This window comes from Aspergillus foveolatus, assembly GCF_047715535.1.
Source record: "Aspergillus foveolatus strain CBS 279.81 unplaced genomic scaffold BDW70scaffold_104, whole genome shotgun sequence".
In the NCBI taxonomy this organism is placed as follows: domain Eukaryota; kingdom Fungi; phylum Ascomycota; class Eurotiomycetes; order Eurotiales; family Aspergillaceae; genus Aspergillus; species Aspergillus foveolatus.
Window position 1 is genome coordinate 15,541 of NW_027396168.1, and position 23,259 is coordinate 38,799.

Genomic DNA, 23,259 nt, shown 5'->3' on the forward strand with positions numbered 1-23,259 from the left:
GGTCAAAGCTGGGTGAAGAGGCTCTCAGACAGATATGATCCAGGTGTAACATTGTGCTTCATATAGGGTATACTGTCTGGAAATAACGGTGTTATCAGGAGATATTGGACATAACGGTGGGTCTGAAGATCCAATCGGTTCGAACTTGCGTATATGCAGAGGGTCGCATATCTGTCGCAAACGATTACCGTGCCGTTAGCCGGACGTGACTGGGATTCCTGCGTTCTGCTTATCATGGACAGCCTGAGTATAAACTAGATGCAGTTCAGGGCCACACCGACTGAGTTCAGATTCTTACAGACATCATAAGCATTTACACTGCAGTTCCCAGCACGAATACCATCACATTGACAAGACCAATCAACTAATCACAGACTAGCCCTACTACACCTTCTCGCGAATCTCAGTTGTCACACCCTTGTGCTCCGTCTCGTCAATCTGCTTATGCACGGCAGCAGCAACCTCGTCTGCTTTCTCTCTGCCCTCGAACACTACGCCATTGTTAGTATTGAATATCTAAAGAGCATCAACGGGAAGACTTACTGAAAGACAATTCCTCGAGCGTACGTCCTGATGTCTCTGGGAAGAAGAAGTATATAAAGACGACTTCAAACGCCAGCCAGCAGCAGTACACAATCAGCCATCTCCACTGAATGCGGTCAAGTCCAATCGGATTGACATAAGTCGCAAAGAAAGTGGCTCCACGGCCGTAGAACTGGAACCACGAGATGCCGCGGGATCGGTTGAAGTACGGGAAGATCTCGATGAGATATGCTGTTTAGAGTTAGCAAAGAGGCGCCCTTCCGAGAGAAGTGAGGGGCATACTGTAGGTTAAAGCGTTGTAACCCAGGTTATATGCGGGCGAGTAAAGGAAGATGAAAAGGATGGTTAGAACGGCAGCGGCTTTAGTCTCGGTAGTCATGGCCCTCTCCATCGAGATGGTCCAGGCAATGTACACGCTGAGCAGGGAACAGGCGGTGGTAAGGTACATTGTTCTTCGTTTGAAACGCGGAGCTGTCAAGGCCAGGGCTGTTCCGCATACAAGACCCCAGCAGGCAATACCGACGTTGATCTTCGATTTGACGACTGAGTCCTTGATGTCCACCATATCGAGCAAGTCGCTCAAATAATACCTGAGGAGATCAGCATCTCGCTGAAGACTAGTTTGGAGGAACTTACGAGATCAGAGTGTTTCCAGACCACTGTGTGAACAGGCCGAGGAAAGCAGTGATAAAGAGGCGACGGCGCATACCCGCGGTCCGGAACAGATCTCCCCAAGATTGTTTGGCTTCTTCTCGCTCGAGCAGGATCGTTCTCTCAATCTGGGCAATTTCTGCTTTCACAATAACGGAGTCACGGTCGCCCTCGGCGTGGTACTTGGTGAGGATCTCGACTGCTTCATCGGTGCGGTCCTTACTGACCAGGTAACGCGGGCTCTCGGGGAGGAACCTAACAGCATATCCATCAGCGTGACCATATCAAGCGATATGAAGAAACATACATAACCGTCACGATCTGCACCATAGCGGGTGCAATCTGGAGCAAAGAGGGTACTCTCCATGCCCAGTCTGACGGAATCGTAACCGTCCCCAACCCTACGGCAGCGGCGGTGATTTGGCCGATGAAGTAGGACGAATTGAACAGCGACGTGAGGATTGGACGTTCCTTTGGATAACCCAGCTCTCCGAGCATAGAGGAACCGGCAACAATGCAAAAAGGGATACCGAAACCGAGGACGATACGGGCGATGCAGTACATGGCAGCTAATCCAATTAGCTTTCACGGTAGCGATGTGATTCATGCCACCCTACCTCCATTGGAGAGACCTTGAAGAATGGCTCCCACCAGACTGATGCACGATCCGAACATGATGGTCCACCGCCGGCCAACTCTCTGATTGATCCATGGCACAACGGGGAGCGCCAGAACAGCCCCGAGAGAGTACGCTGCGGCGAGGAAGCCCTTCAATTCACTTACAATCTCATATTCCGGCAGACCATCGTCAGTTAGTTCCCCAGTCAACTCCCCAAAATCTGCCAATTTTAGCCTCGCCCAAGAAAATACAAGTCAGAGCGACAAACATTTGTTCCAGGGATACGCGATCTGAACGGTGTTGATGATTTGCGAATCGAATCCAGAGGTGATCTCAATACCCATACAGGCAGGGAAAAGAATCAGATACAGGTTCCTCAGGTTCGGCTTCTTGTACCACGGGGTACGGTCGTTTTGGATCAGAGTCTCCAAGATGGGCTCCGAGACATCCTCCTCACGCTGCTTCCCTATGGCAACCATACTGATGAGGGAACAGATAAAAGAAGCTTTTCAATATGCGGCTTCGATACCGGACTGAGATTTAAAGATCGCCACGCCCCAGCTGGGAGAGCCTGGCGGATCCCCGGGTTATATATTTGAGGAGCTGTAGGGACCGACATGGTTAATCTCCAAAAATGCCTAGGAATGCGCACTGCATTGGCGCAACAATGTTTAACCAGCATCGAATCGAATGCACAAACGGGTAAAATCCCCGTCCAGGACATGCCTGATCCCAGGATACCGGCATTCCTCCTTGATGGATACGGCAGCTTCAGCTTCCCCGTGGGGTTGGCTACCTGCTCAGAATCCATCAGCTGGCCAACCAAGCACCGCCAACGTTAGGGTCTGAGACCGCGAGGCCGCCACAGCGGCATAAAGGGGTTGCATTTGGCTTAGATGCCGAGCTTTTCGCTCGTGTGAGGACTGGATAAAGTCCGTTTTAGCCTCGGTCGGGGAGACACCCCGAGGTTGGATGGGGGCTGAAAAGCCATTTGTTGCTCGCTTAATGTCTGCACGGGCTTTGGTCTGAGTTTATGACAACGTCGACTTTGGAAGCATGGTTATTGTATAGGATGATAGAATCCTCTGACACTTAATGATGATGGGAAGCTGAGAGGATCTGGGATGGAAAGTTGGCGCAACGGAAGGCTCCGATGGAGACAGTTCCTGTCAGTGTCAATGGAAGCTGGAGCGGGGCAGAAGCTAAGGGCCGGACAACAAACCCCTCACTGCCAGTGACCACACCACACTTCTCAACCAAGCACCGCCCTAGGATAAAGAAAAAAAAAAGAGATCATGGCACACTCCCACTCGCACTCTCATGACAATATAGCCGACCATGGCCACTCCCACGAGATCCTTGATGGCCCAGGCTCCTACCTCAACCGCGAACAACCGCTGATTGAGGACCGCGACTGGAGTGACCGGGCCTTTACCATTGGCATTGGAGGGTAAACACCAGTGCCCTTTATTCCTCAAGGCTGAATTTGTACCTGATTAACTTGGACAGACCCGTCGGATCAGGCAAAACGGCTCTCATGCTCGCACTCTGCCGAGCCCTTCGAGATGAGTACAACATTGCAGCCGTCACTAACGACATCTTCACTCGGTCCGTCACGTTCCCCAGCACCAGTCCCGCCTCCTTCACAAGTCCGTTCTGACATAGAGAATTCTGTAAAAACAGCGAGGACGCCGAATTCCTCACGCGCAATAAAGCTCTCTCACCGGACCGGATCCGCGCCATCGAAACAGGCGGATGCCCGCACGCCGCCGTTCGTGAAGACATCAGTGCCAACCTCCTTGCCCTCCAGAACTTGCACCGCCAGTTCCAGACAGATCTTCTCCTCATTGAGTCCGGCGGCGACAACCTGGCCGCCAACTACTCGCGCGAACTCGCCGACTTCATCATCTATGTGATTGACGTTGCGGGCGGCGACAAGGTGCCGCGCAAAGGCGGACCGGGAATTACAGGGTCAGATTTGCTGGTGGTTAACAAGATTGATCTTGCGGAGGCGGTCGGCGCCGATATCTCGGTAATGGAGCGGGATGCAGCAAAGATGCGGGAGGGGGGTCCGACGGTGTTTGCAGTTGTCAAGAAGGACCAGGGGGTGGATCATATTGTGAATTTGATTCTGAGTGCCTGGAAGGCGAGTGGAGCATACAAACTTAGTTTGCAGAGGTGGAAGAACGGGGCGCCGAGGGGGTCTGGGAGTGTTGAGCCTTAGATTGGAACAGCCTGATGCGTTGATTATTAGACATTACTATCAGTATTCACGACATGTCATCTGTATACACATTCCATCTGTCCCGCCGGCGTAAGAGGAACAGACTACTCATACCGGTAACAATACTCGCCTCCCCGAACATCCATGACCTCACCTATCTTCTTCGGACTCCCCAAGACCCCAAACTCCATCACGGTATCTAGCGTCGCCTCCTCTGACCCGGGAGGATTCGAATACATCGTTGTACCATTCAATGCCCTCATTCTATCAGCTCCTTCCCCAGCATCAGACCCAGATCTCTGCCACGCATCCCAAAGCAGGTCAATAAACCCATGATGCAACATGAAGACCGGATCCTGCGGCGAGGCAAAAACATCAGCCAACGTCGGTCCCACAGAGATGTGCCCACCCCCATGCGCGCCAATCGTCTGTTGCCAAGTCCCAGGAATCGTGCGATCCAGAATATCCTGGAAAACGGCGATACTGGGCGCAGAGAGCAAGGACTCCACGACAGAGGGGTTGTTGTAGTACTGTATCCGCTCGACATCGAGGTTGCGCTGCAGACACCGCGGGTTATGCGCGAAGGCGTTTTCAGGAACTGGTGCGTACGCGTATGCCTGCGCAATTGAGAATGGACCCATGCGTACCGGCCAGTCCTTGAAGGGACCGTTGAGGACGCACCCGCCGCCGCGGCCGGGCGCGAAGTCGAGGCCTGGGTCTGGATCTGGGTCTGTAGGGCTGGGGGCGACGTAGGCACCGTCGCCAGAGAGGGAGAGAGAAGTTTCTGGGGACTGCGTGGTGTCGAAGACGGGGTTTGTGTAGAGATCGGAGTTCTTGGACCAGTTCCAGTAGCTGGCCATCATCGTTAGTATCTGATTATGGGATGATTGACGGGGTGGGGGAAGTAGGACGTATAGGACGTACGGGACAGTTCCGTTATAGCCGCATTCCTCACGAAGAGCTGTTTCCCAGAGGTGGATGTACTGGCGGTGCCAGGGGAGAAAGGGAGCATTGCGATGGATGACCATAGTGAGGTTGATGTGCGTTCTGGATGGGTTAGCTGTGGTTCCAGTGAAGAAGAAGGGCGGATCTCACGCAACAAAGTCATCCACGCGGTCCTGGATACCGGGATACTGCTCGGTAGGGAGGCGAGAAGGAAGGCTGCGCAGACACCAGACGGCATCAATATAGCCCAGCTGTTCGTCGGGGGTGAGAGAGCCCCTGTAGCTGTCAGAAACATTCCGACTCAGAGAGAATCGGTAGAGTAGGAACAGACCATTCTTTGCGAACAGAGGCATTTTCTGCATCACACTGCTGAACATCCGCAAAGGCCACTGTGATAGCAGCCGCCAGGGCGGCGAGCGAAGAGAGGAGATGCATTTCTGGGACGTCCTCGATCTACTCGACAAGAGTGTTGATCCTGGGCAAGACAGAAACAAAGGCAGAGTCCAGCTCTGGCTTATATAGACCAGACAAGCGCCCGCATGATTCTGGAATCATGACCGCTAAGAGAGAGTACAGGCAAATATCGGACGGATACTAAAACGGCAAATACGGGGTCGATCGATCAATGGAGTCCAACGCCTTGCTTACGCTGAGGAGGTACCCCAGACCGCAGCGCGCTGATAGCACAGATGGCGGCTGAGGGGCTATACCGTGGGCTCACATCTAGACCCCTGAAGCTCAGGTTACGAGTCGATCTTCGTCTTGCATGACTAACTAACCCTGCTCGGCTGCGAGATACTAAAAGGGACTGGGCAGGCTAAGGTTTGGGACCAGGATGGAATGCGCAGTGCCGATCAGTCGATAGGCCGGAGAATAAAAGGATCAATACTCCTAACATACTTCTAACCAGCAATATTGACTCTCATATGAATCCCTTACAGCATATACAACACACATCCATGCAAATACCCGTTCGACCTGTCTGCGTAGCAGGGATGATACTGCATGACACGAACTGACACTTAGGGCAAGTGCCATCAATTGCTCAAAAATCGGGTAGGCACCGAGAACAACCCTTCCAGCAGTTGTGACTAGAATCCCCTTAGAGCAGACTTGCGGGTAAGAGCTAGACGGAATCACAGCTCGGTTGGAAACACCTCTGGCTCTTCGCAGAGAATGCTTCCTACCATGACAGGTTGCGGGGATGAATGTTCACCAGGCTCGAGGAGGGTCGTTCGTCCAGTGCACATTGGGCCTCTGTATGTTCGATATCTCATTAGCACGTGGTTGACTATGAATGAAGGTAAAACAGAGGCAGGACTGGTAAACTGACGTGAAAACGCGACATTTTTTCGTGATTGCTAAAGTTGTGACATCCCTGGATGAATACGTTAGCTTGCTGGTCGCTCTACTCGTCTCGACTGGCGGACGCAGGGCAGGAAGACATGTAATATGTGACTTACTCGACATCGATATCGAAGCAGTCATCCATCGGGACCGAAACACCGCGGCTCTCTGTCTCCGTCTCCAGACCGACCTGTCACCATATGACTGGCATTAGCAGGAGTCGATGAAAAGATCGCAGGATGTGATGGATCATGCCGGTAGTCGTACCGTTGTCGTTTTGGCGATTGTGGAGGAAATCAACAAGACGAGGTTGAGGCCGAAGAGGGAGAAACCGGCGGTGCGCATGGTAGTTGGATATCAGATCGAGTATTGACAGGACTTATAGATTATTAGACTTGGAATCCGACGAAAAGCGCTCTGGGGCAAAGGAGAAGAAGAAAGAAGAACGACCTGAAAAAGGCTGCGAAGTGTTGTTGCGGCCATCCCTTGCATTCCAATCCTTCTTGAAGATCACCAACATTCGCATCCAGAACCCAGAAGTTGACTGCAAGGGAGAGCCCTAGCGACGGCTATCACTGGCTCTCTTGGAATAAGCTTGAGCTTCAAGCTGCACTCCGTTCATAGACAACTGTATCCCTGATGGGCATCATGTACCAATTCCTGACATTGGGGGGCGTCATGCACTGTAACCGACTCAACCACAACCCTCTAGTTTTCACGAACAACACCAACACCAGAACATAGAGTCCGAGATATTAATTTTATGCAGGTGAGAGACCCAGCAGTGAAGCATACGCCATCTTCGTACCTTGCTCATATCACAGCAATCTCCTCCATAATATCTAGGACCACTTTCCTTGTTGCAGAAGTAACCTGCTCGTCATATCTGAACTGGCCGTCTGCTGTTGGGCGCACGTAAGCGTAATACACCTTGTCGTTGGAACCTCTCTCATGCGTGATAACACCGACAAGGCGATAGAGACTCGGCTCCAACCTGTCCGCTCGGGAGGGTTGAAAGGGCTCTAAAATCAATCTCTTCGGGGAACTCTAGGGTATCCGTCGCTTTTGCCATCCTGTGTAGTCTTACGTTATAGCAGTCCTGCTTCAGGCAAAGCTGCAGAACTGGAGGGAGGCTGTCAATGGGATGGGCTAGAGCAATCTCCTCCCCTTGCTGTCAAACAAATTGAATCCGGAGTCTCGATCCAGGTTGGGCTCGTTATAGTCCCAGAAGCTTCCCACTAATATCAATACCCAACAATATCCGCTGATATTCCAGAATGACTCGCTTCCCAAGTATCTTGGTCTGGGTGAAGGACTCAAGGTATGTGCTTGTCTGGCCCGCGAACAGAGCATTCAGGCTACCTTTCGCTAGATCCCCTTCCGATTGCTGGTCAAGAATTCAAAAGAATCCCGTTGCTAAATCATGTACGTCACGCGGTTGGCCTGTGGGCCAACCAACTGCAGATATGGGTTCATGCGGCGATACAGAGACGGTGGAGGCGTGAAGGCGATAGAAAGACGTTTAAAAACCCATGCAATATCTGTGGCAGGACCTTGGCGCGTTGAAATGTCGTACGGAGCTAAAACAGTGAACAAAAGAAAAATCACGGTGTCCATGTAGGCGAGAAACTTACCTTGCGAACGATTTGGATATGGTAGATTACCTACAATAACACATCCAGCCATCCTGTTCTGGCTCGGTTGTTGAGGTCGACAGGGAGCCTTCCCGGCCCGAGGTCGTAACTACTAGCAAATATACATCTCAATCTAATAGATAAAATTGGTAATATGCTTAGGTGACGTTATGAGACTCATCTGTGTGGTTATGGAGAGGTTGAATTAAGGATTGATCCACCGGCACTTCAAATGCTCACAAAAACCAAGGACCTGATCCAAACTGGTAGAACAGCCAGCCGAACCCCCAACTGATTTTCCAGGAAATTAAAGTAGTGTACAAAAGTCTGGTGATAGGTGTTTAGCCTTCAGTGTCGGCGTACTTGTTCGTTGGAGTACCATGACCTGCTGTGAGTGATATATCTGGAGCATCGCCATGTTTTGAAACGACTATGACATACTAGTCCATGCCGGTTGCTTCTGTGTCATTACATTTGGCACGTCTTACATAGAGACATGCTCCGCCTCTGCCCAGGCATAGCTATAACAGTGCTTCCCTGCATAGAAACATCAAGTCAATGTCATTGTCAATATAGGAGATCGTAATGTCCGAACATTTACTAGAGAACCTGTTCATTTCCTTGTGTGCTGTCCATAGAAAATGGGGACTGACTTGCTACTTTAACATGTCAATTGCCAAATATAACAAGCTCGGCCTGACTCTTTCAGGTAGGACTCAGGAGGAGCCAGGGCAGATAAGACAGCTTCGTCTAGAATAAGTAATAGCCGTTAGCACAAAGAATAAGGGTCACCATTGAACGCCTGTGTGGTATGGGCTCACGAAATCTCAGAAGTTTTCTCCATTTGCGTTTTAGCCTGGTGCTTCGAATAAGTACGTCTGTCGACAATCGGTGACTCCAACATGTGGCAGGTCTGCATTCCCAACCGCCTCAGTTTCGAATTTGGAAAGCAGTAACCGCTCAATCGCACCATTGCCTACTTGATGGGCAACACGAAGAGCATAAATGGATCATATGAATCCCTCAGGGCGCCGGCAGCGAGCAGGGTTCTTACAACCCCCCTCATATTCTCCGAAGCAGGCTGCGCCCAACGCATCGCCATAGCCGCCATCCTTGGGTGTTAACACCTCCGCCTCCTTAAAAAGTACCCGCACAACCTCGGCTTGCCTTTCTATAGAAGAGCGTGAAGCGCGTTTCCGTTCACTCGATATTTCTCGATGATCTGGCTCCATTTCCAGGAGCAGCTCCATAGTGCACGCGAGTCTGGCAATACCGCATGGTACAGTTTTCTTCCCCTACGCCGAGCCGGTGCGGGTCCGGCTGCCAGGGCTCGTCAGGATCGAATAAATAGCCCCATACTTCGTATGCTTGCACCTGTATCAGGAAATATATTTATCATTTGGAGGCTACCCGGCTCGCATTCGCCGTGCTTTTGCATGTCTCATTTAACGTGTTGCAGCGTAGTGGTCAGCGGGGAGGATTTGCGGATTGCTTCAGTTGCTTTCGAGGATTAAGATGGCTATATTGCGCTGGGAGGTTTAGAGGAGTTCTCAACACAGAACGCACCTGTCACATGACCTTTGTTGCAATGAGGGTTGGTAGACAAAAGTGCCAAGAGGATATATTTCCCTATCATCTGTGAATAATGGAAGCCAACCACTCTTGTCCTAATTAATGATACTATAAACTGCCAAGTATAGCTAATGCTGAGTGGCTATGCCAAAGATATAAATCGAAGAATGCCAAATTACTGCCAAGTGAATAAGGGTGCATCTTCGCTATCTTCGCATTGTTCAGAACCTGTTCCAATAGATCATCAGGCCGCGCCGATCTTTAAGGTTGTAGCTTTGATGTTGGTTTCCACTTCGATGCTCATTACTTCCTGAAGCCCAGGCCGCAAGCTAAAACATCAATAGAGGTGCAGGCAGCTCAGACCAGTAACACTTGATACAACCTCGTCATGAGATCCCGCTCAGGCGAATATGAGCGGCTAAATTTCCCAACCATTTCGCGGTGGATGTTTCGTTCATAGCCTATCCAGATGGGACTACGTGCCTTTCTCTCTTTTGCCGTGATTTCTCGGCGCCCCCCGCTCTGAGGGATAGCGACTAATCCTGGACAATACTCCTAATGAGATGAAGGAGATGAATAGCCTTGGCGTTCAAGGCAACTTGGGAGCTCTCTACTGCACAGCTCTCTGAAGGCAACCGAGGGTAATCAGGTGTTCAGCAGCGCCACAATGTGGCTGTGTGTGGGTCAACTTGGAACTGGGAAATGGCAGCCGAGCATCTTGGCAACTGCAAGTTTAGGATTCGCGCCCGTATCGGTAAAATTGTGGTCCGATCCAGGGAGGTGGCTCATGTCTTTGTTGTCCGCGACGTCCTGGTGTAACATATACTGCATACTGGCTCAATAGGGCCCAATGGGATGAGATGCATTGCGTTAAAGACATAAGTGAATCTCCGGCCACTCCACTGATAGTGTGGTCCAGGAATCATGGTTGGGGTGATCGTGATCAGCGCGATAAAGTATGAAAAATAATCCAGCGTTCAGTCAATCCGAACCAAGAAAAAAACCCCAGCAGAACCGTGTGGACTTGGCGATCAGGATCATAAACGCATTCGTCGTCTTCTGGATTCTGAGCCGTACTTTGTACTTTGCAACAGTAAGCTTGATTTCAACCTTGCTGATAATCGAGTGTCTTATATCATGTACCGCCGATCATGACGACTGAGACTCGCATCATCAAATCAATCTCAATGCTGAGCATTGAGCAGCCACGACCATTTTGATCTTCGACGGCGTTTGACTGGAGCCATCTATTTTAGCCTCGACTCTGCATCCAGGGGTCTTGACGAGTCAAGAACTACGTAATTCTTTGCACCTTGGGCGTATCGCCGGGCAAAGCCCGGTCGAGTCATGTGACTCGAACCCGGTTCCCCCTTGAAACGTCGTATCCAGGTCCACTCGATCAAATAATGGCCCCAGAATCAAATGGTGCAACGCTATGCTGTAATATTTGCTTGAGCAGTGGAATCATCAGAAAAATGGTCGAGAGCAGACCATGGAAAGTTGACGCAAAGAGCTGCGCAGTGATTCGAGCCATTGGTGATATCAGCTGCCCTACGAGACTCGCCACATGGATGCCGAATAACAGCTGAACTAGAGCACTAGCCTGGCGCTAAACCGATCTATTGGCAACTCTGATTCCGATCTCAAAATCTCGTTTTTGCGCAGAGTTTGATGAGAAAATCCTGGTACCATGGCGATAATTATGACGCTTGAGATGAGACTGCAGCAGAGTGTGCTTTTAATTTCCTCTGGCCAGGTTCAGGAACAGCCAGGAACATCCTCAGAGTCGGGGGCCACTTACAATAGATAGTAGTAACTGAGGAATGAAAGGAAGGATGGAGTCGTGGAGTCGTGATGAAATGACATCGACACGGCCGATCACTGGAACGAACCGATTAAGCGCAGCTAGCAATTCCAACCACCAGCTAGCTAGCTCCCTCTTGTGCTCTTTTCAACCGCGTTTCATTGCTCTCCCTTGGCTGGTTCGTCCAGCTTTCCACTCCTTATACATAACTGCCCACTGCACATCCTTTCTGTCGCAGCTTAAAGTTTTGCTTTTTCAGGTGGATTTGTTTTTCGGCCACCATCGTCTGTGCTGCTGCTGCTCCAGCACGTTGCGCAGCCCCTCCCCAGTTCTCGCTTCTTTTTCCTTTCCTCCGTCTTGTCATTTCAGACTTCAATCTTTCGTTCTATCTTTTCCTTCTCGCTCTCTCAATCTCTGTTTGATAAACTATCGCCGGGCCGAATTCAGTCTGCGGCTCGGTCTTCTGAGCTCGCAATCGTCCATTGACTCAGTTGTGTTGCCTCGGAATACTGTCACTGACAGTCAACCGTCACCATGGCTGTAAGTATTAACCGATGTACCGGTCGCAGCCAGCATCTCTGACTTATCTCGTTGTGACAGGACTCCGAAAACCCCCAGGCGGCTTCCAATTCCGCCTCCAGTCTTGTCACTGTCCTGGTCCCGTCCTTGGTCGTCGCGGGCGCGATGGTCCTGATCTTTGTGATTCTGCGACGGAGCGAGCGCCGCATGTATATGCCTCGAACCTACCTTGGCGTTTTGCGAGACTCGCAAAAGACGCCTCCTTCGTCAACTGGGCCATTGGGATGGATTAAAGATATGTACAAACTGCCCGATGAATACGTCCTGCAGCACCATTCTATGGATGCATACCTCCTGCTTCGATTCCTCAAAATTATCACCATGATCTGCTTCGTTGGCTCGTGTATAACCTTTCCGATCCTGTTCCCGATCAATGCAACTGGTGGAGCAGGCAAGGAGCAGCTCGACATTCTGAGTTTCTCCAATGTCAGCGAAACAAAGTACGCTCGTTTCTTTGCACACGCACTCGTCGCCTGGGTTTTTGTCGGTTTTGTGTTCTTCACCGTCACCCGGGAGAGTCTCTTTTACATCAACCTACGCCAGGCGTACTCGCTATCCCGCTCCTACGCAAGCCGCTTGTCCTCTCGCACTGTTCTGTTCACTACTGTCCCTGAAGAGTACCAGAGCGTTGAGAAGATTCGGTTTATGTTTGGCGCAAACAAGGTCAAGAATGTGTGGCTCACCACAGACACTGCCGAACTGGCGGAAAAGGTCAACGACCGGCATGCCGCCGCGATCAAACTTGAAGCCGCCGAGACAAAGCTAATCCGGATGGCCAATGCTGCGCGTCTTAAGGCTTTGAAGAAAAACGGAGGCACCGGTGAACAGTCTACTAACCCAGAAGCCACCGAAGACGATGGCGAGTCCGGCTCTGTTGCGGCCCGGTGGGTGCGACCCAAGGACCGACCTACTCATCGGCTCAAGCCCATTATCGGTAAGAAAGTCGACACGATCAACTGGGCCAGGTCAGAAATCGAGCGCCTCACCCCGGAAATCGAGGCGCTGCAGGCGCAACACAGGGCCGGCGAAGCGAAACTGGTGTCCTCGGTTTTCGTCGAATTCCATACCCAGGCGGACGCGCAAGCGGCCTTCCAATCCGTGGCCCACAACCTCCCTCTGCACATGGCACCGCGATACATCGGGCTGGAACCGACTCAAATTATATGGTCTAACTTGCGCATCAAGTGGTGGGAGCGCATCATTCGGTACGGAGCGTCGGTTGCATTTGTGTCGGCAATGGTTATCTTCTGGGCGATTCCTACGGCTTTCGTTGGTTCTCTATCCAACATCAACAATTTGACTGATAAGGTTCATTTCCTTCGTTTCATCAACGACGTGCCAGACTGGATTCTGGGTGCGATTACCGGTCTTCTCCCTACGATCTTGATGGCTGTTCTTATGGCTTTGGTCCCTATTGTTCTGCGGTGTAAGTTGTTCTGTTGATTTGTTTTCGATCATGGACTTACAGACGTTCATAGTGATGGCGAAGATCGGCGGTGCCCCGAATTTGGCAGCTGTGGAATTGTCCACCCAGAACTTCTACTTCTTTTTCCAGGTGGTGCAAGTATTCTTGGTCGTAACACTCAGTTCTGCGGCCACGAGTGTCGTGACCAAGATTGTCAGTAACCCTACTTCTGCTACCTCGTTGCTGGCCAACAACCTTCCGCTCTCCGCCAACTTCTACATTTCTTACATCGTCTTGCAAGGATTGTCCTTCAGCTCTGGTGCTCTTTTGCAGATCTCCGGGTTGATTCTTGGGAAAATTCTTGGCCGCCTTTTGGATAACACTCCCCGGAAAATGTACAGCCGCTGGTCGAATCTTGCGGGTCTGGGCTGGGGAACCGTGTATCCCGTTTTCACTCTCCTGGCTGTCATTGGTGCGTATCCTTGCTCATTCAGTAATCAGCTCAACTGACCGAACTAGCAATCACCTATTCGTGCATCGCACCGCTGGTTCTCGGCTTTGCCACCATCGGCTTGTATCTCTTCTACTTTGCCTACCGGTACAACTTACTGTACGTGTCCAATGCTGAAATTGACACTCAAGGCAAGACCTTTGCGCGGGCGTTGCAACAGATTCTGGTCGGATGCTACCTACTGGTGGTCTGCCTTATCGGTCTTTTCGCCATTGGAACCGGTACTGACCCAATCTCTCTTGGACCTATGATTCTCACAATCATTCTTCTCGTGACCATGATCGTCTATCACGTTTCGCTTAATGCAGCCCTGGACCCGCTCATCAACTACCTCCCAAGGAATCTCGAAGCGGAAGAGGAAGCTTTGCTTTCACAGGAAACCAACGGGGCGAAGGGTGAATACGACGGCACCGCCAGCACTTCCGCGGCTGACGGCCAAGCCGCGGACAACGTTGACTCAGCTGAGAAAGGTCTCACCCAAGCCAACCCGGCTGAACCCAAGGCCAGCTTCCTGGCCAAGTATCTCCGACCTGACAAGTACTCGGGTTACCGTCAGCTGCGCACACTCGTACCCAACGGCACCGACACTGTCTCCTACCCTCCTGAGGTCGAGCGGAACGCGTATTACCACCCTGCCATTAGTGCTCAGGCACCACTTCTCTGGATACCCCGTGACGAAATGGGCATCAGTGCTCAGGAAGTGGCTCACACGAGCCGCGTTATCCCCATCACAGACGAGGACGCCTGGTTGGATGAGAAGAACCATATCGTTTGGAATGTTGAAAAGGGTGTTCCTCCGATTTTCGAAGAGAAGATCTACTACTAAACGGCCTGTATACCCTTGCAATTGCTCTCACTCTAAAGTGTTGTCTTTCTCTTATCTTTCGATATGCTTGATACCCAGCGTCTTTATGGACCACGGTTGATGTACGCAGCAATATCTGGCAGTTTTGGATGTGTTGTCCATACCTATATGCGGATGTCTAATCATAATAATATGACTGTTTTATCAAGATTCAACGCCGGACGGTGTAGTGCTAGATTGACTCGCCTATCCTAAGTGAGAGTGCTGTATTGGCGGCCATACACATTACCCAGCACAACACAATTATCGTACACCTCTCACTCCAGAATGCCCGGACTCTTTATCCACAACCTCTTAATCCTGCCCGCTATATACACCCACAAATTCCTAAGAAAACCAGACTCATATATTCGGCTGTTTCACCCTCCATTCCCTGTCACCCCCTACGGACAACATCTTCCACAATTATGCTCCCTACGGCCCGCCCTGACCGTCCCCCACCAACCAAAAGCCTAGTTTAGTGCTCGTCTTCCAGGACGGCAAGATAATGAGGCGAATTTCTTTCCGGATTTGATTCATCGAAAACTTGAGCGTGCTTCTAGCGGGGAGCTGGTGATAGAGCGTAAGTCGATATAGGGAGCTGAAGGATGTCAAGAGTTGGAGAGATGGGGAAAGAATGGGGTTTAAGGACTGATAGCGGGTTGAGAGGAGGCGCCGTAGGGTTTAGCACAGGTGGAAGACTTAAGAGGGATTTTAGGAACTAGAGATGTGTAAGGGAGGTTTACTTTGGAACTATAGGCGCAGTTAACCCTTCCTTGCTCTGGATGTGAGGATATGATGGGATAGTACGAGACGGTATTGGCGGTGCTTGTGGCCTCGGATTCAAGATTCGCAGCACGGGCTGGCTTGGATATTGCAGGGGAAGAGTCCTTTTGGGAAGGGTAATTATTTATGCTATCTGTTCTTAACACAACTGCCGATGTAACATAACACACCTGCACACGGCTGCAGGCCCTTGGATGTTTACTGCTGCAGCTGCATGACATTCTGAGACTGATATTTCGAGATGCGAGAATAGCTAGGCGGGGACCGGACAGGAAATGTATTGAGCTCGAGCTCCTCATGAAGAATGCGGAAGATTATGTTTCTCCTTTGGAAAGAAAAATACCAGACCCAAAAATCGTCAAAAATCTATGATAAAGCAGACTACTTGTATGAAAATAGGTATCATCACTCATTACCACCAAACATGCTCCTCGACTCCATGCGTGCAACCTCAAACCATCCAGATGCCAGAAGCCGTGCCAATTCATCATACGACGATTATTCCTCATCAATCGCACAATTAGGATGCAGCACATAGATCGTCCTGTCAGTCTGCACCTCAGAAGCCTCGTTAACAAGGCCCTCCCCACGAATCGGCATGAGAATGTTATCTTTAACCATGCGCTTGAGGACTTTAACAGCAAGGCTGCGCTCCCGCTGCAGATCCTCTTCGTTGTTCAGCTCGCCCTCGATCTGCTCGAGGTACCAGACAAGCAAGTCTTCCTGCTCGACACCTTCGCCCGCCTGGGCCTCGTCTTCGCGAATCCGGCGCACAACCAGGTTCAGAATCTTCATGTATTTGTCATAGGTAATCTTTGTCTTGGCGCGTGGCTCAACGGGCTCAGCTGCGGCGGCGGACTGGGGCTCCTCGCGCATCGGGCTGTCGCCGTCTCGGTCGCGGTCGGGCATGTCCTCATCTGCGTTGGCGGCGTCTTCGTCGTCCTCCACTTCGACATCGTCCTTCTCGACCGTCACGATACTCTGGCGGAGGAGATCGTAGGCTTCACGCACGAACTTGGGGACAATCTCCTCAACGCAGTTGACCTTTGCGATGGCCTCAGAGAGACGTATCAAAGACTCCAATTGACGGACTGTGATACGGTATGATGACCGTCCCATCCCCCCTTGTGCATCGTTCGCGCGAAGCTCTTTGTACTTCTCAACAAGCAGAGCCTTGGCTTCCTCCCGGAAGACGGGGCGGAATGTCCGCGCAAACCGGATATACCGCTGCAGCTGCTCGGTGCTGAACTCCGGCTCGACTGCCGCGTCGCGGTTCATGTGCACGTTGACAATATGATCCGCCAGATTGCGGTCGACGTCCTCATTAGGCTCGTCGCGTATGACGAAGAACAAATCGAATCGGGACATGATAGGCGCGCTGAAGTTCAGGTTGCCCCGGAGGGTGGTCTTAGGGTTGTAGCGGCCGCCGATGGGGTTCGCGGCGGCGAGAATAGAGGCGCGGGCATTGAGGGTTGTGTGGATACCTGCTTTAGCGATGGAGATCGTTTGCTGTTCCATTGCTTCGTGGATGGCCACTTGGTCGCTGATGTCCATTTTGTCGAATTCGTCAATGGCGCAAATGCCACCACCGTTCGCCAGCATGAGGGCTCCGGCCTCGATGGTGAACTCGCCCGTCTCCGCGTCTTTGACAACCGATGCGGTTAAACCGGCAGCGGATGAAGCTTTGCCGCTTGTGTAGACGGCGCGGGGGTGAAGAGAGCAAATGTATCTGACTGGTCAGCAAGGAGCAGTTTAATAAGCAAGTAACTTACTTGAGGAATTGACTCTTGCTCGTTGATGGATCACCAACGATGCAAATATTGATGTCACCACGGAGCTGCAGGCTTTCTTGTTCTGTCGACTTAGCCACTCCTCCTACAAGCTGCAGAAGCAAACCCTTCTTAATCTGCCGGTGACCGTAAATCATCGGCGCCATAGAGTCTACTAGACGAGAATAAATGTATTCCGAATGAACCATGGTCTTTAGGTCCTCGACTTCTGCCGGACTCAGACTCTGAAGAAATGCCTCCTGTGCCTTATCGTCGTCGGGCTCAGGATCGGGGTTCTGGTTTAGCGAGCCAAGGATTCGATTGGACTGGCCGCTCAATTGCTGGTTGGATTGCTGGCCGGGGGTCGTTGTATCAGGAGTAACCATACAAGTCAGGAAAGCCAGGCGATAGGTGAGATCCCGCACACCGAGCGCCTTGAGACCACTGACTCCTCCACCTCCAACATCATTGCTGCGGAAACCACTATTGTCACGCACGGCCTCGGGGCGAACACCTGGCAGTCCTAGCTGGCTGACGTCGGGAATAACAATGAGCGTACCGGTGAAGATGCACCGCTCACCAGCCTTGACACGGTCGACCATCTCACCGCGCAATATCACATCCATAGTCCGGGGCATGCTGCCGGTTGGGATTTCATGTGAGGACTCCTGCAGTTTCACCTTCTGCCAATCCACAAACGTACTTTTCCCAATGTCCAGACGCCACCCGACTCTGTTTCCACAGAGATTATTCGGGCATCTCGTAGGCTCGGTGTAACGGAAAGTCTGCTCTACGTTCGAGATGACTGTTCTGCAAGCCTCACAAACGAAAGTTCCAAGGGAGAGCTCAGGTCGAATTTCGGACGTGCGGGTAACAGTACCAGACACAGACAGCAGTTTTCCAATCTGCGATGTTCGAAGCTGTCGAAGTCTGGAGACCAGAGGCAGGTTGTAAAATGCCAGGGCAAACAGCTTATCTGTCTGCTGGTGCCGTGTCTTCTCACGGATCGTCCGATCTAGCTTAGGGTCGTCAGCGACGCTAGAGTTGCCCGCCATCAAAGACGTGCCAGCCTGTGACGAAACGCTGCTAGTGGCTTGGCGGTGGGAGACAAAGTATTCGGGCTCGTACTTCGCGATCAGATTGTGGAGAGCCTTCACGAGGAATGGCTGGAATCGATAGTACTGGTTCGCGATCGCATCCGCCAGAATAGGGTTGTCTAGCGAGGTGAGGTGTGTAAAGTCCACATACAATGTCGACAGTTCCCATTTCGCCATGCCGTGGATTTGGGCGATGTAGTATTTGTTGGTCATTGGCGCTGATGACTGCGGGGTGTGTGATGACTTTGGTGCAGCTTCTTCCTGATAGTTTTCCAGCAGTTCTTCGAAAGCCTGCTGTACCTTTTCACCGGCCAAGTCGACCACCGGCGGTGCTCCAGCAACATAAGGATTTCGCAGCCGGGTGGACGTCGATCTGTTTGTCTCGGGAACCTGATCGTCAGGAAAGGCATTGGCATCACTCATTGGAGCATTGCTCTCGGACATTGGTTGAGGTCGCGAGCTGGGCAGGGCATCTGAATGGAGTCCTCGGTCGTCTCGAGAGCCGGCGGTTGAGCCCAACTCGGACTGGAGAACGGCGTCAAAAAGGGAGGACATGGTGAAAGGCGTGCGGCCAGTGAGGCCAACCGTAAACTATCGTAATCGTCGGATGTCTTTATCAAACTGGAGGTGGTGTCGAGTCAAATGTGTGGTCGCAGCAATAGTACCGAACTGCAGGGGGTGACTGCCCGCCTGAATCAATATTTCTTTCACGCGTTCACACGAAACGCGTCTAATCCGGAAATACTTTACACCGACGCGTTAAGTGGTTTCTGACTCAGCAGCTGGTCAGGTGCACGGCCCTTCTCACCAACGCCGCTAGACTGCAACTGGCAGCCCCGACAAGGTCTGAGCGGATGGAGACTCGACTAAAGGGCCAATTAACCATGCGGGAATTGTTTGCGATTCAAGGCTCTGAGCTGTCGAATCCGCCCCCCACTTGTCAAGCCATCGTCCCTGGGCGGAATGGATGGAAGGGGCGCACTGCTGGAATGCAGAGACAGATAAGCGAACTGCCTGCGCCTGCGTCCTTGGGCGCTACTCCGTCAATGCTATCCTTCTTTACCCCGTAACGTCCCCCGCTATGAGGTCCTGACGGCCCTTCGCCTTCAGTTTCTATCGTTTCCCCGCATTATGGCCGCCGACAGGTGTCTTTCTGCCGACCCCATTCACACCGAGACCGTCGCTGCACCACGTGCCAGCTTCTCTGAGTCTCCTCTACGGCGTTGGTCACCGAGCATTTACACTTTTGTTCTCCATTCATGATCCTAACATGTCATCTCGGCAGGGAGCGCTAGCGAAGACCTCCAGAATCTCAGGCTTAAGCGGCAGAAGCGAATCTCAGCCGACGAAGGTCCCAGAAGCCAGTCCAAATGCCAGACATTCTACTTTGTCGATTCGAACTCGTCGTCCCGGGAAAAGCGCGCACATGTAATGCGACACCATGTTCAGGAGAAGCGCAGGCAGCAACGGTATTCGCATTCTCGCAATGGCAGCGAGGTAAGGGCGAGTGGGGGGCTATATCCATGTCTCCCTTGGGACCGGAGGGCAGAGGTACCAGAAGGCGCAGATGACGGATCGGTCGATATATCTCCTCCCCGGGTTAGCACACCTATTCTGAACTCAGTAGGTCACCCAGATATGAAACTCTGCCTGGTTGTATGCGCTAACTTGACTAGCCGGGTACTAAAGAAACCAAACTCTCCCGACTAAAGCCCGCCGCATCAGCAAGCCCACCCCTGCCATCGCCCACCACTATGCTCGGCGCCTCAAGAAAAGACCCTTTCGACGTCCTTCCAATAACGTCGTCTGATATGGAACTTGCGGATTACTGGACCAACAAACTGACCTATTGGTCCGGCCAGAATAAACACATCAAGGACTGTGCTTTCAAAACCGCCATGGCGCACCCGTTATCATTTCGAGCGGTCATACTTGCATATTGCGCTCGATGGAAGGCTCAATTATACGACCATAGCAACGCTAGAGAAATTGATTACCATCTCACCAATGCCAGGAAAGGAGTCGAGGATGCTGTCAACGGCCGCATCCAAATTGATGGCGACAGCTTAGCAATGGCATTCGCAGGCCTCGCCCTTCAAGAAGACCGGTTCGGAAGCAAAGAGAAAGCCGGGGAGTACGAAGAGCGGGCAGTTCAGATCTTCCGCGCCGGTGCTCGTTCCAGCGGGCTCGCGGAAGTCTTCCTCCATTACGTTCGATATGTAATGATACCTTCTCCTCAAACTTTGACCCGCTCAGAGAACAGTCAAGGTTGGCTCGTAACCTTTCTTCGCGCAGCAGAAGGCCTTATGGTCTCGCACAACAACGACGAATACCTGACAATTTGCCCCCAACGCCGCATAGCTTTCCAGATGGAAAGCCCCCTTTTCTCTCTTCTCTCGAGTGGGCCCCGCCCTTCCCGCGTTCCCCACGACTCTCGCATATACGTTGTTCGCAACGTGCCCACCCAAGAAATCACTCGCACTGCAGCGCTCATCTACATCACTGCCGCGCTCTGGGACTTTCAAGATTCACCCGGCAAAACACAGCGCTTTCTCATCTACTTAAATAACCTTGTTAAGAAGCACGAGTTAGACAGGTATCCAGCATGTGAGAGCTTCATATGGCATCTTCTCGAAGAAAACTGCGATATAGATTTGAAAGATTCGGAACGTGCGTGGTCAACTGGGGAGCTGTTGACAATCCATAAACGATTACCCCCAGATCTGCAGTTCCAGTACAACGAGACACTCTTTAGTTTTCTGATGTTAGCCAAGCCGATTCGCGGTGTAGAGGCCTTTGAGAAGGAGTTGGTTGCATTCTCCGAGGCAAAAGGTTGATACTGATGCCTAAACATTTATGTTAGCGAAGGAGGATGATACCCACGGCCGCAATGGATACAAAGTCTTTGACATACTGTGCATTACATTGAACAAAACTAGCCACCCGTTGCATTTATGCTGCAACCCTGGATGCATCCCTCAACCTTGGTCCAAGTTCACCCAGAAAGTTGGCGCGCCTCGTAATCACTCTCATACTCCTTCCCAAACATCCTCCTCAGCTCCGGCAGCAGAACTCCACACGATCTACAATGTCTTCCAGCGGCAATCGCTTAGAACAGATACGCCTTATCAGTTCCATGCTTTACTCATCTCCCAGAAATTCCGCGAAGTACTAGTAAAAAAAAAGCCTTGGCATGTGGTCTCCTGGCCCATCTTCCCGCATCGCCCTTTTGATTACTAGAACACTTTCCTTCCAATCAGTTCGGTGCTAGAATGACATTCCTTAGAAACATGCATTACCCGAGTTAAGACATATGGCTATCACTTTGGTTGTCCATATGTTTATGGCCTAGGTTGTCATCTGTCTGACACGACTCAGTGTACTGCCGTGAAAACATATGCACACAAATGTTAAAAAGCACGACGCAAAGGTTGAACAAAATATGCACTCTCAATTATGCCAGCTAAACTCGAATCAGTGATTAAAGTAGAATTTGCAAGTAGTTAAACCACGCGTACAGACTTGCTAGAGCAGATATCGCAGGATGAGCCGATCTAATAAAAGAGGGGGGAAATAAGCTAAAACGCAACCGTCAACGCGAATGCTGGATATCGTAATAAATACAACCTCGAAAATACGCCGAAAATACGCCTCGCTATGCCACGCCAGTTAATGAATCGAAAACTCCACGAACGTGAGGTCCTGGCCCGTCTTCGACTTCTCTCCACATAAGTTTCGAAGAGAAAGCTCACTCGTCATCACTCATCGAGTCATCACCTTGCTCAAACGCATCCGAATCAACCTCCTCCTGGTCACTTCCGCTCCCCCCAAACATATCGTCCACATCACTCTCGGCCCAGAAGTCCGAGTCATCGTCCTTCGCCTGCTTCGGTGCACTCCTGATCGTGCTCTCGTGTGTCGGCATTTCAAATCCCTCAGGTATGTCAGTCTTAGAATCCTCCACGCACTTTCGTACTCGTTCTTTGTAGGCTTCCAAATCCTTGCGGAGGAGAACCGAAGCGTCTACGTTGGCCGGCGAGGAGACTTCCGCGTCGTCGAGAAGGGAAAGTATAGAAATCAGTACGGACTCAACGCGTTGGGCGGGCGACCAGCGCTCGGACGCGAGTTCACCGGACATTTCATCTTCGCCAGGCGAGTGGAGGATAGAGATGCAGAGCTTGCCGTCGGTGTAGATGTTAGGGTGGTAGAGGGGTCGGTGAAAGCGGAACTCTACGAGGCACTGTTAGTAAATGGCAGATCTGAGCAAAAAAAGCGTACCTGGTGGCGAATAGGGGTAGTTTGTTGGAAACTTCATGGATGCCTTGAAGTAACCTCCGTAAAATAACGAATCTGGATTCAACACGATAAGCCCGATCGTCCATCTGAAGATATCGTCATTTTGAAGCTCAACGTTGACCCAAGGCTCTTGGGAGAGAGCCTTGAACTCGTTCATCAAAATCCGTTCGGCCATGATGGAGATGGTGATTGACAATGAACAGTGACGGAATGAGATTTTGCCGCTGAACGAGTAACTCAAGGCGACCTTGAATCGAGGACAATAGCCCAAGTCGTCGAGAAAAGGATGTGTTTAAGAAAAAAAAGGAGTTGATAGGAAGATGCAGGAGAAAAAGAGAACAGGAGAGGCAACAACGGGAGCAGCGGCGGCTGCGCTTTCAGCGCCTGTGCCTGTCGAAGACTCTGTCTGGCCTGACGCCATTCATTCTTTACCTACAGGTTCTGCACGATCGTGGCGGAGATCCGATAACGGACCCGGCTGGGGTGGTGGCGGCAACCAGCCTACCTTTGGTTTCTTAAGCCTTTTAAGACCCGTCTTCAAGTGGGGATTCCTGCATAAGATCCCTTGTCAACCATCTAGAACCGAGTATATTGGTCTATCAAACTTGTCTACAGATAATGCAAGGCTGGCGA

General features: G+C 51.4%; 9 protein-coding genes across 9 annotated transcripts; 3 read left to right on the forward strand and 6 right to left on the reverse strand.

The window, feature by feature from the left end:
• Positions 1-89: 89 nt before the first annotated feature.
• On the reverse strand, positions 90-2,758 carry BDW70DRAFT_10134 (putative MFS sugar transporter). The gene is made up of 7 exons (XM_073734290.1): positions 2,082-2,758; positions 1,812-2,033; positions 1,502-1,763; positions 1,180-1,449; positions 826-1,133; positions 544-774; positions 90-491 (listed from the first exon to the last, which is right to left on the reverse strand). Exons 1-7 carry the CDS (start codon positions 2,290-2,292, stop codon positions 385-387), a joined length of 1,611 nt encoding a protein of 536 aa, XP_073591391.1. The 5' UTR covers positions 2,293-2,758; the 3' UTR covers positions 90-384.
• Positions 2,759-2,866: 108 nt separating this feature from the next.
• Positions 2,867-4,089, forward strand: BDW70DRAFT_10080 (urease accessory protein UreG). Its single transcript, XM_073734280.1, has 3 exons — positions 2,867-3,263; positions 3,323-3,421; positions 3,497-4,089. The coding sequence occupies exons 1-3, from the start codon at positions 3,109-3,111 to the stop codon at positions 4,035-4,037; spliced, it is 795 nt and encodes a 264-aa protein (XP_073591392.1). The 5' UTR covers positions 2,867-3,108; the 3' UTR covers positions 4,038-4,089.
• A 52-nt stretch (positions 4,090-4,141) lies between these two features.
• On the reverse strand, positions 4,142-5,417 carry BDW70DRAFT_164350 (tyrosinase family protein; the record flags this gene model as incomplete). Its single annotated transcript, XM_073741459.1, has 4 exons — positions 4,142-4,889; positions 4,962-5,084; positions 5,133-5,258; positions 5,314-5,417. 4 exons carry the CDS (start codon positions 5,415-5,417, stop codon positions 4,142-4,144), a joined length of 1,101 nt encoding a protein of 366 aa, XP_073591393.1.
• Positions 5,418-6,118: 701 nt separating this feature from the next.
• BDW70DRAFT_164351 (uncharacterized protein) lies at positions 6,119-6,674 on the reverse strand (the record flags this gene model as incomplete). The annotated part of the gene is made up of 4 exons (XM_073741460.1): positions 6,119-6,239; positions 6,316-6,360; positions 6,446-6,519; positions 6,597-6,674. 4 exons carry the CDS (start codon positions 6,672-6,674, stop codon positions 6,119-6,121), a joined length of 318 nt encoding a protein of 105 aa, XP_073591394.1.
• Positions 6,675-7,243: 569 nt separating this feature from the next.
• On the reverse strand, positions 7,244-7,797 carry BDW70DRAFT_144676 (uncharacterized protein). The gene has a single exon (XM_073738296.1). The coding sequence runs from the start codon at positions 7,680-7,682 to the stop codon at positions 7,479-7,481; it is 204 nt and encodes a 67-aa protein (XP_073591395.1). The 5' UTR covers positions 7,683-7,797; the 3' UTR covers positions 7,244-7,478.
• Positions 7,798-11,873: 4,076 nt separating this feature from the next.
• BDW70DRAFT_164352 (putative DUF221 domain protein) lies at positions 11,874-14,660 on the forward strand (the record flags this gene model as incomplete). Its single annotated transcript, XM_073741461.1, has 4 exons — positions 11,874-11,879; positions 11,940-13,344; positions 13,397-13,795; positions 13,843-14,660. 4 exons carry the CDS (start codon positions 11,874-11,876, stop codon positions 14,658-14,660), a joined length of 2,628 nt encoding a protein of 875 aa, XP_073591396.1.
• A 1,145-nt stretch (positions 14,661-15,805) lies between these two features.
• Positions 15,806-18,990, reverse strand: BDW70DRAFT_144680 (MCM DNA helicase complex subunit MCM6). Its single transcript, XM_073738297.1, has 2 exons — positions 17,237-18,990; positions 15,806-17,193 (listed from the first exon to the last, which is right to left on the reverse strand). Exons 1-2 carry the CDS (start codon positions 18,883-18,885, stop codon positions 15,963-15,965), a joined length of 2,880 nt encoding a protein of 959 aa, XP_073591397.1. The 5' UTR covers positions 18,886-18,990; the 3' UTR covers positions 15,806-15,962.
• A 195-nt stretch (positions 18,991-19,185) lies between these two features.
• On the forward strand, positions 19,186-21,223 carry BDW70DRAFT_144682 (uncharacterized protein). Its single transcript, XM_073738298.1, has 3 exons — positions 19,186-19,552; positions 19,616-19,953; positions 20,007-21,223. The coding sequence occupies exons 1-3, from the start codon at positions 19,462-19,464 to the stop codon at positions 21,165-21,167; spliced, it is 1,590 nt and encodes a 529-aa protein (XP_073591398.1). The 5' UTR covers positions 19,186-19,461; the 3' UTR covers positions 21,168-21,223.
• Positions 21,224-21,937: 714 nt separating this feature from the next.
• BDW70DRAFT_10206 (putative ubiquitin conjugating enzyme (UbcC)) lies at positions 21,938-23,148 on the reverse strand. Its single transcript, XM_073734306.1, has 2 exons — positions 22,609-23,148; positions 21,938-22,560 (listed from the first exon to the last, which is right to left on the reverse strand). Exons 1-2 carry the CDS (start codon positions 22,799-22,801, stop codon positions 22,079-22,081), a joined length of 675 nt encoding a protein of 224 aa, XP_073591399.1. The 5' UTR covers positions 22,802-23,148; the 3' UTR covers positions 21,938-22,078.
• Positions 23,149-23,259: the final 111 nt, after the last annotated feature.

What these genes read in the sequence shown, in the direction of transcription:
- BDW70DRAFT_10134 (XM_073734290.1), bottom strand. Translation starts at nt 2,292, where the DNA reads ATGGTTGCCATAGGGAAGCAGCGTGAGGAGGATGTCTCGGAGCCCATC. An exon ending in TCAAGGTCTCTCCAATGGAG is followed by an intron (nt 1,764 to 1,811) that starts GTAGGGTGGCAT and finishes TAATTGGATTAG; the next exon opens with CTGCCATGTACTGCATCGCC. An exon ending in TTACAACGCTTTAACCTACA is followed by an intron (nt 775 to 825) that starts GTATGCCCCTCA and finishes AACTCTAAACAG; the next exon opens with CATATCTCATCGAGATCTTC.
- BDW70DRAFT_10080 (XM_073734280.1), top strand. Translation starts at nt 3,109, where the DNA reads ATGGCACACTCCCACTCGCACTCTCATGACAATATAGCCGACCATGGC. An exon ending in TTTACCATTGGCATTGGAGG is followed by an intron (nt 3,264 to 3,322) that starts GTAAACACCAGT and finishes TAACTTGGACAG; the next exon opens with ACCCGTCGGATCAGGCAAAA. An exon ending in ACTAACGACATCTTCACTCG is followed by an intron (nt 3,422 to 3,496) that starts GTCCGTCACGTT and finishes CTGTAAAAACAG; the next exon opens with CGAGGACGCCGAATTCCTCA.
- BDW70DRAFT_144676 (XM_073738296.1), bottom strand. Translation starts at nt 7,682, where the DNA reads ATGCTCTGTTCGCGGGCCAGACAAGCACATACCTTGAGTCCTTCACCC.
- BDW70DRAFT_144680 (XM_073738297.1), bottom strand. Translation starts at nt 18,885, where the DNA reads ATGTCCTCCCTTTTTGACGCCGTTCTCCAGTCCGAGTTGGGCTCAACC. An exon ending in AGCAAGAGTCAATTCCTCAA is followed by an intron (nt 17,194 to 17,236) that starts GTAAGTTACTTG and finishes CTGACCAGTCAG; the next exon opens with ATACATTTGCTCTCTTCACC.
- BDW70DRAFT_144682 (XM_073738298.1), top strand. Translation starts at nt 19,462, where the DNA reads ATGGCCGCCGACAGGTGTCTTTCTGCCGACCCCATTCACACCGAGACC. An exon ending in CTCTGAGTCTCCTCTACGGC is followed by an intron (nt 19,553 to 19,615) that starts GTTGGTCACCGA and finishes TCATCTCGGCAG; the next exon opens with GGAGCGCTAGCGAAGACCTC. An exon ending in GCACACCTATTCTGAACTCA is followed by an intron (nt 19,954 to 20,006) that starts GTAGGTCACCCA and finishes TAACTTGACTAG; the next exon opens with CCGGGTACTAAAGAAACCAA.
- BDW70DRAFT_10206 (XM_073734306.1), bottom strand. Translation starts at nt 22,801, where the DNA reads ATGGCCGAACGGATTTTGATGAACGAGTTCAAGGCTCTCTCCCAAGAG. An exon ending in CTACCCCTATTCGCCACCAG is followed by an intron (nt 22,561 to 22,608) that starts GTACGCTTTTTT and finishes AGTGCCTCGTAG; the next exon opens with AGTTCCGCTTTCACCGACCC.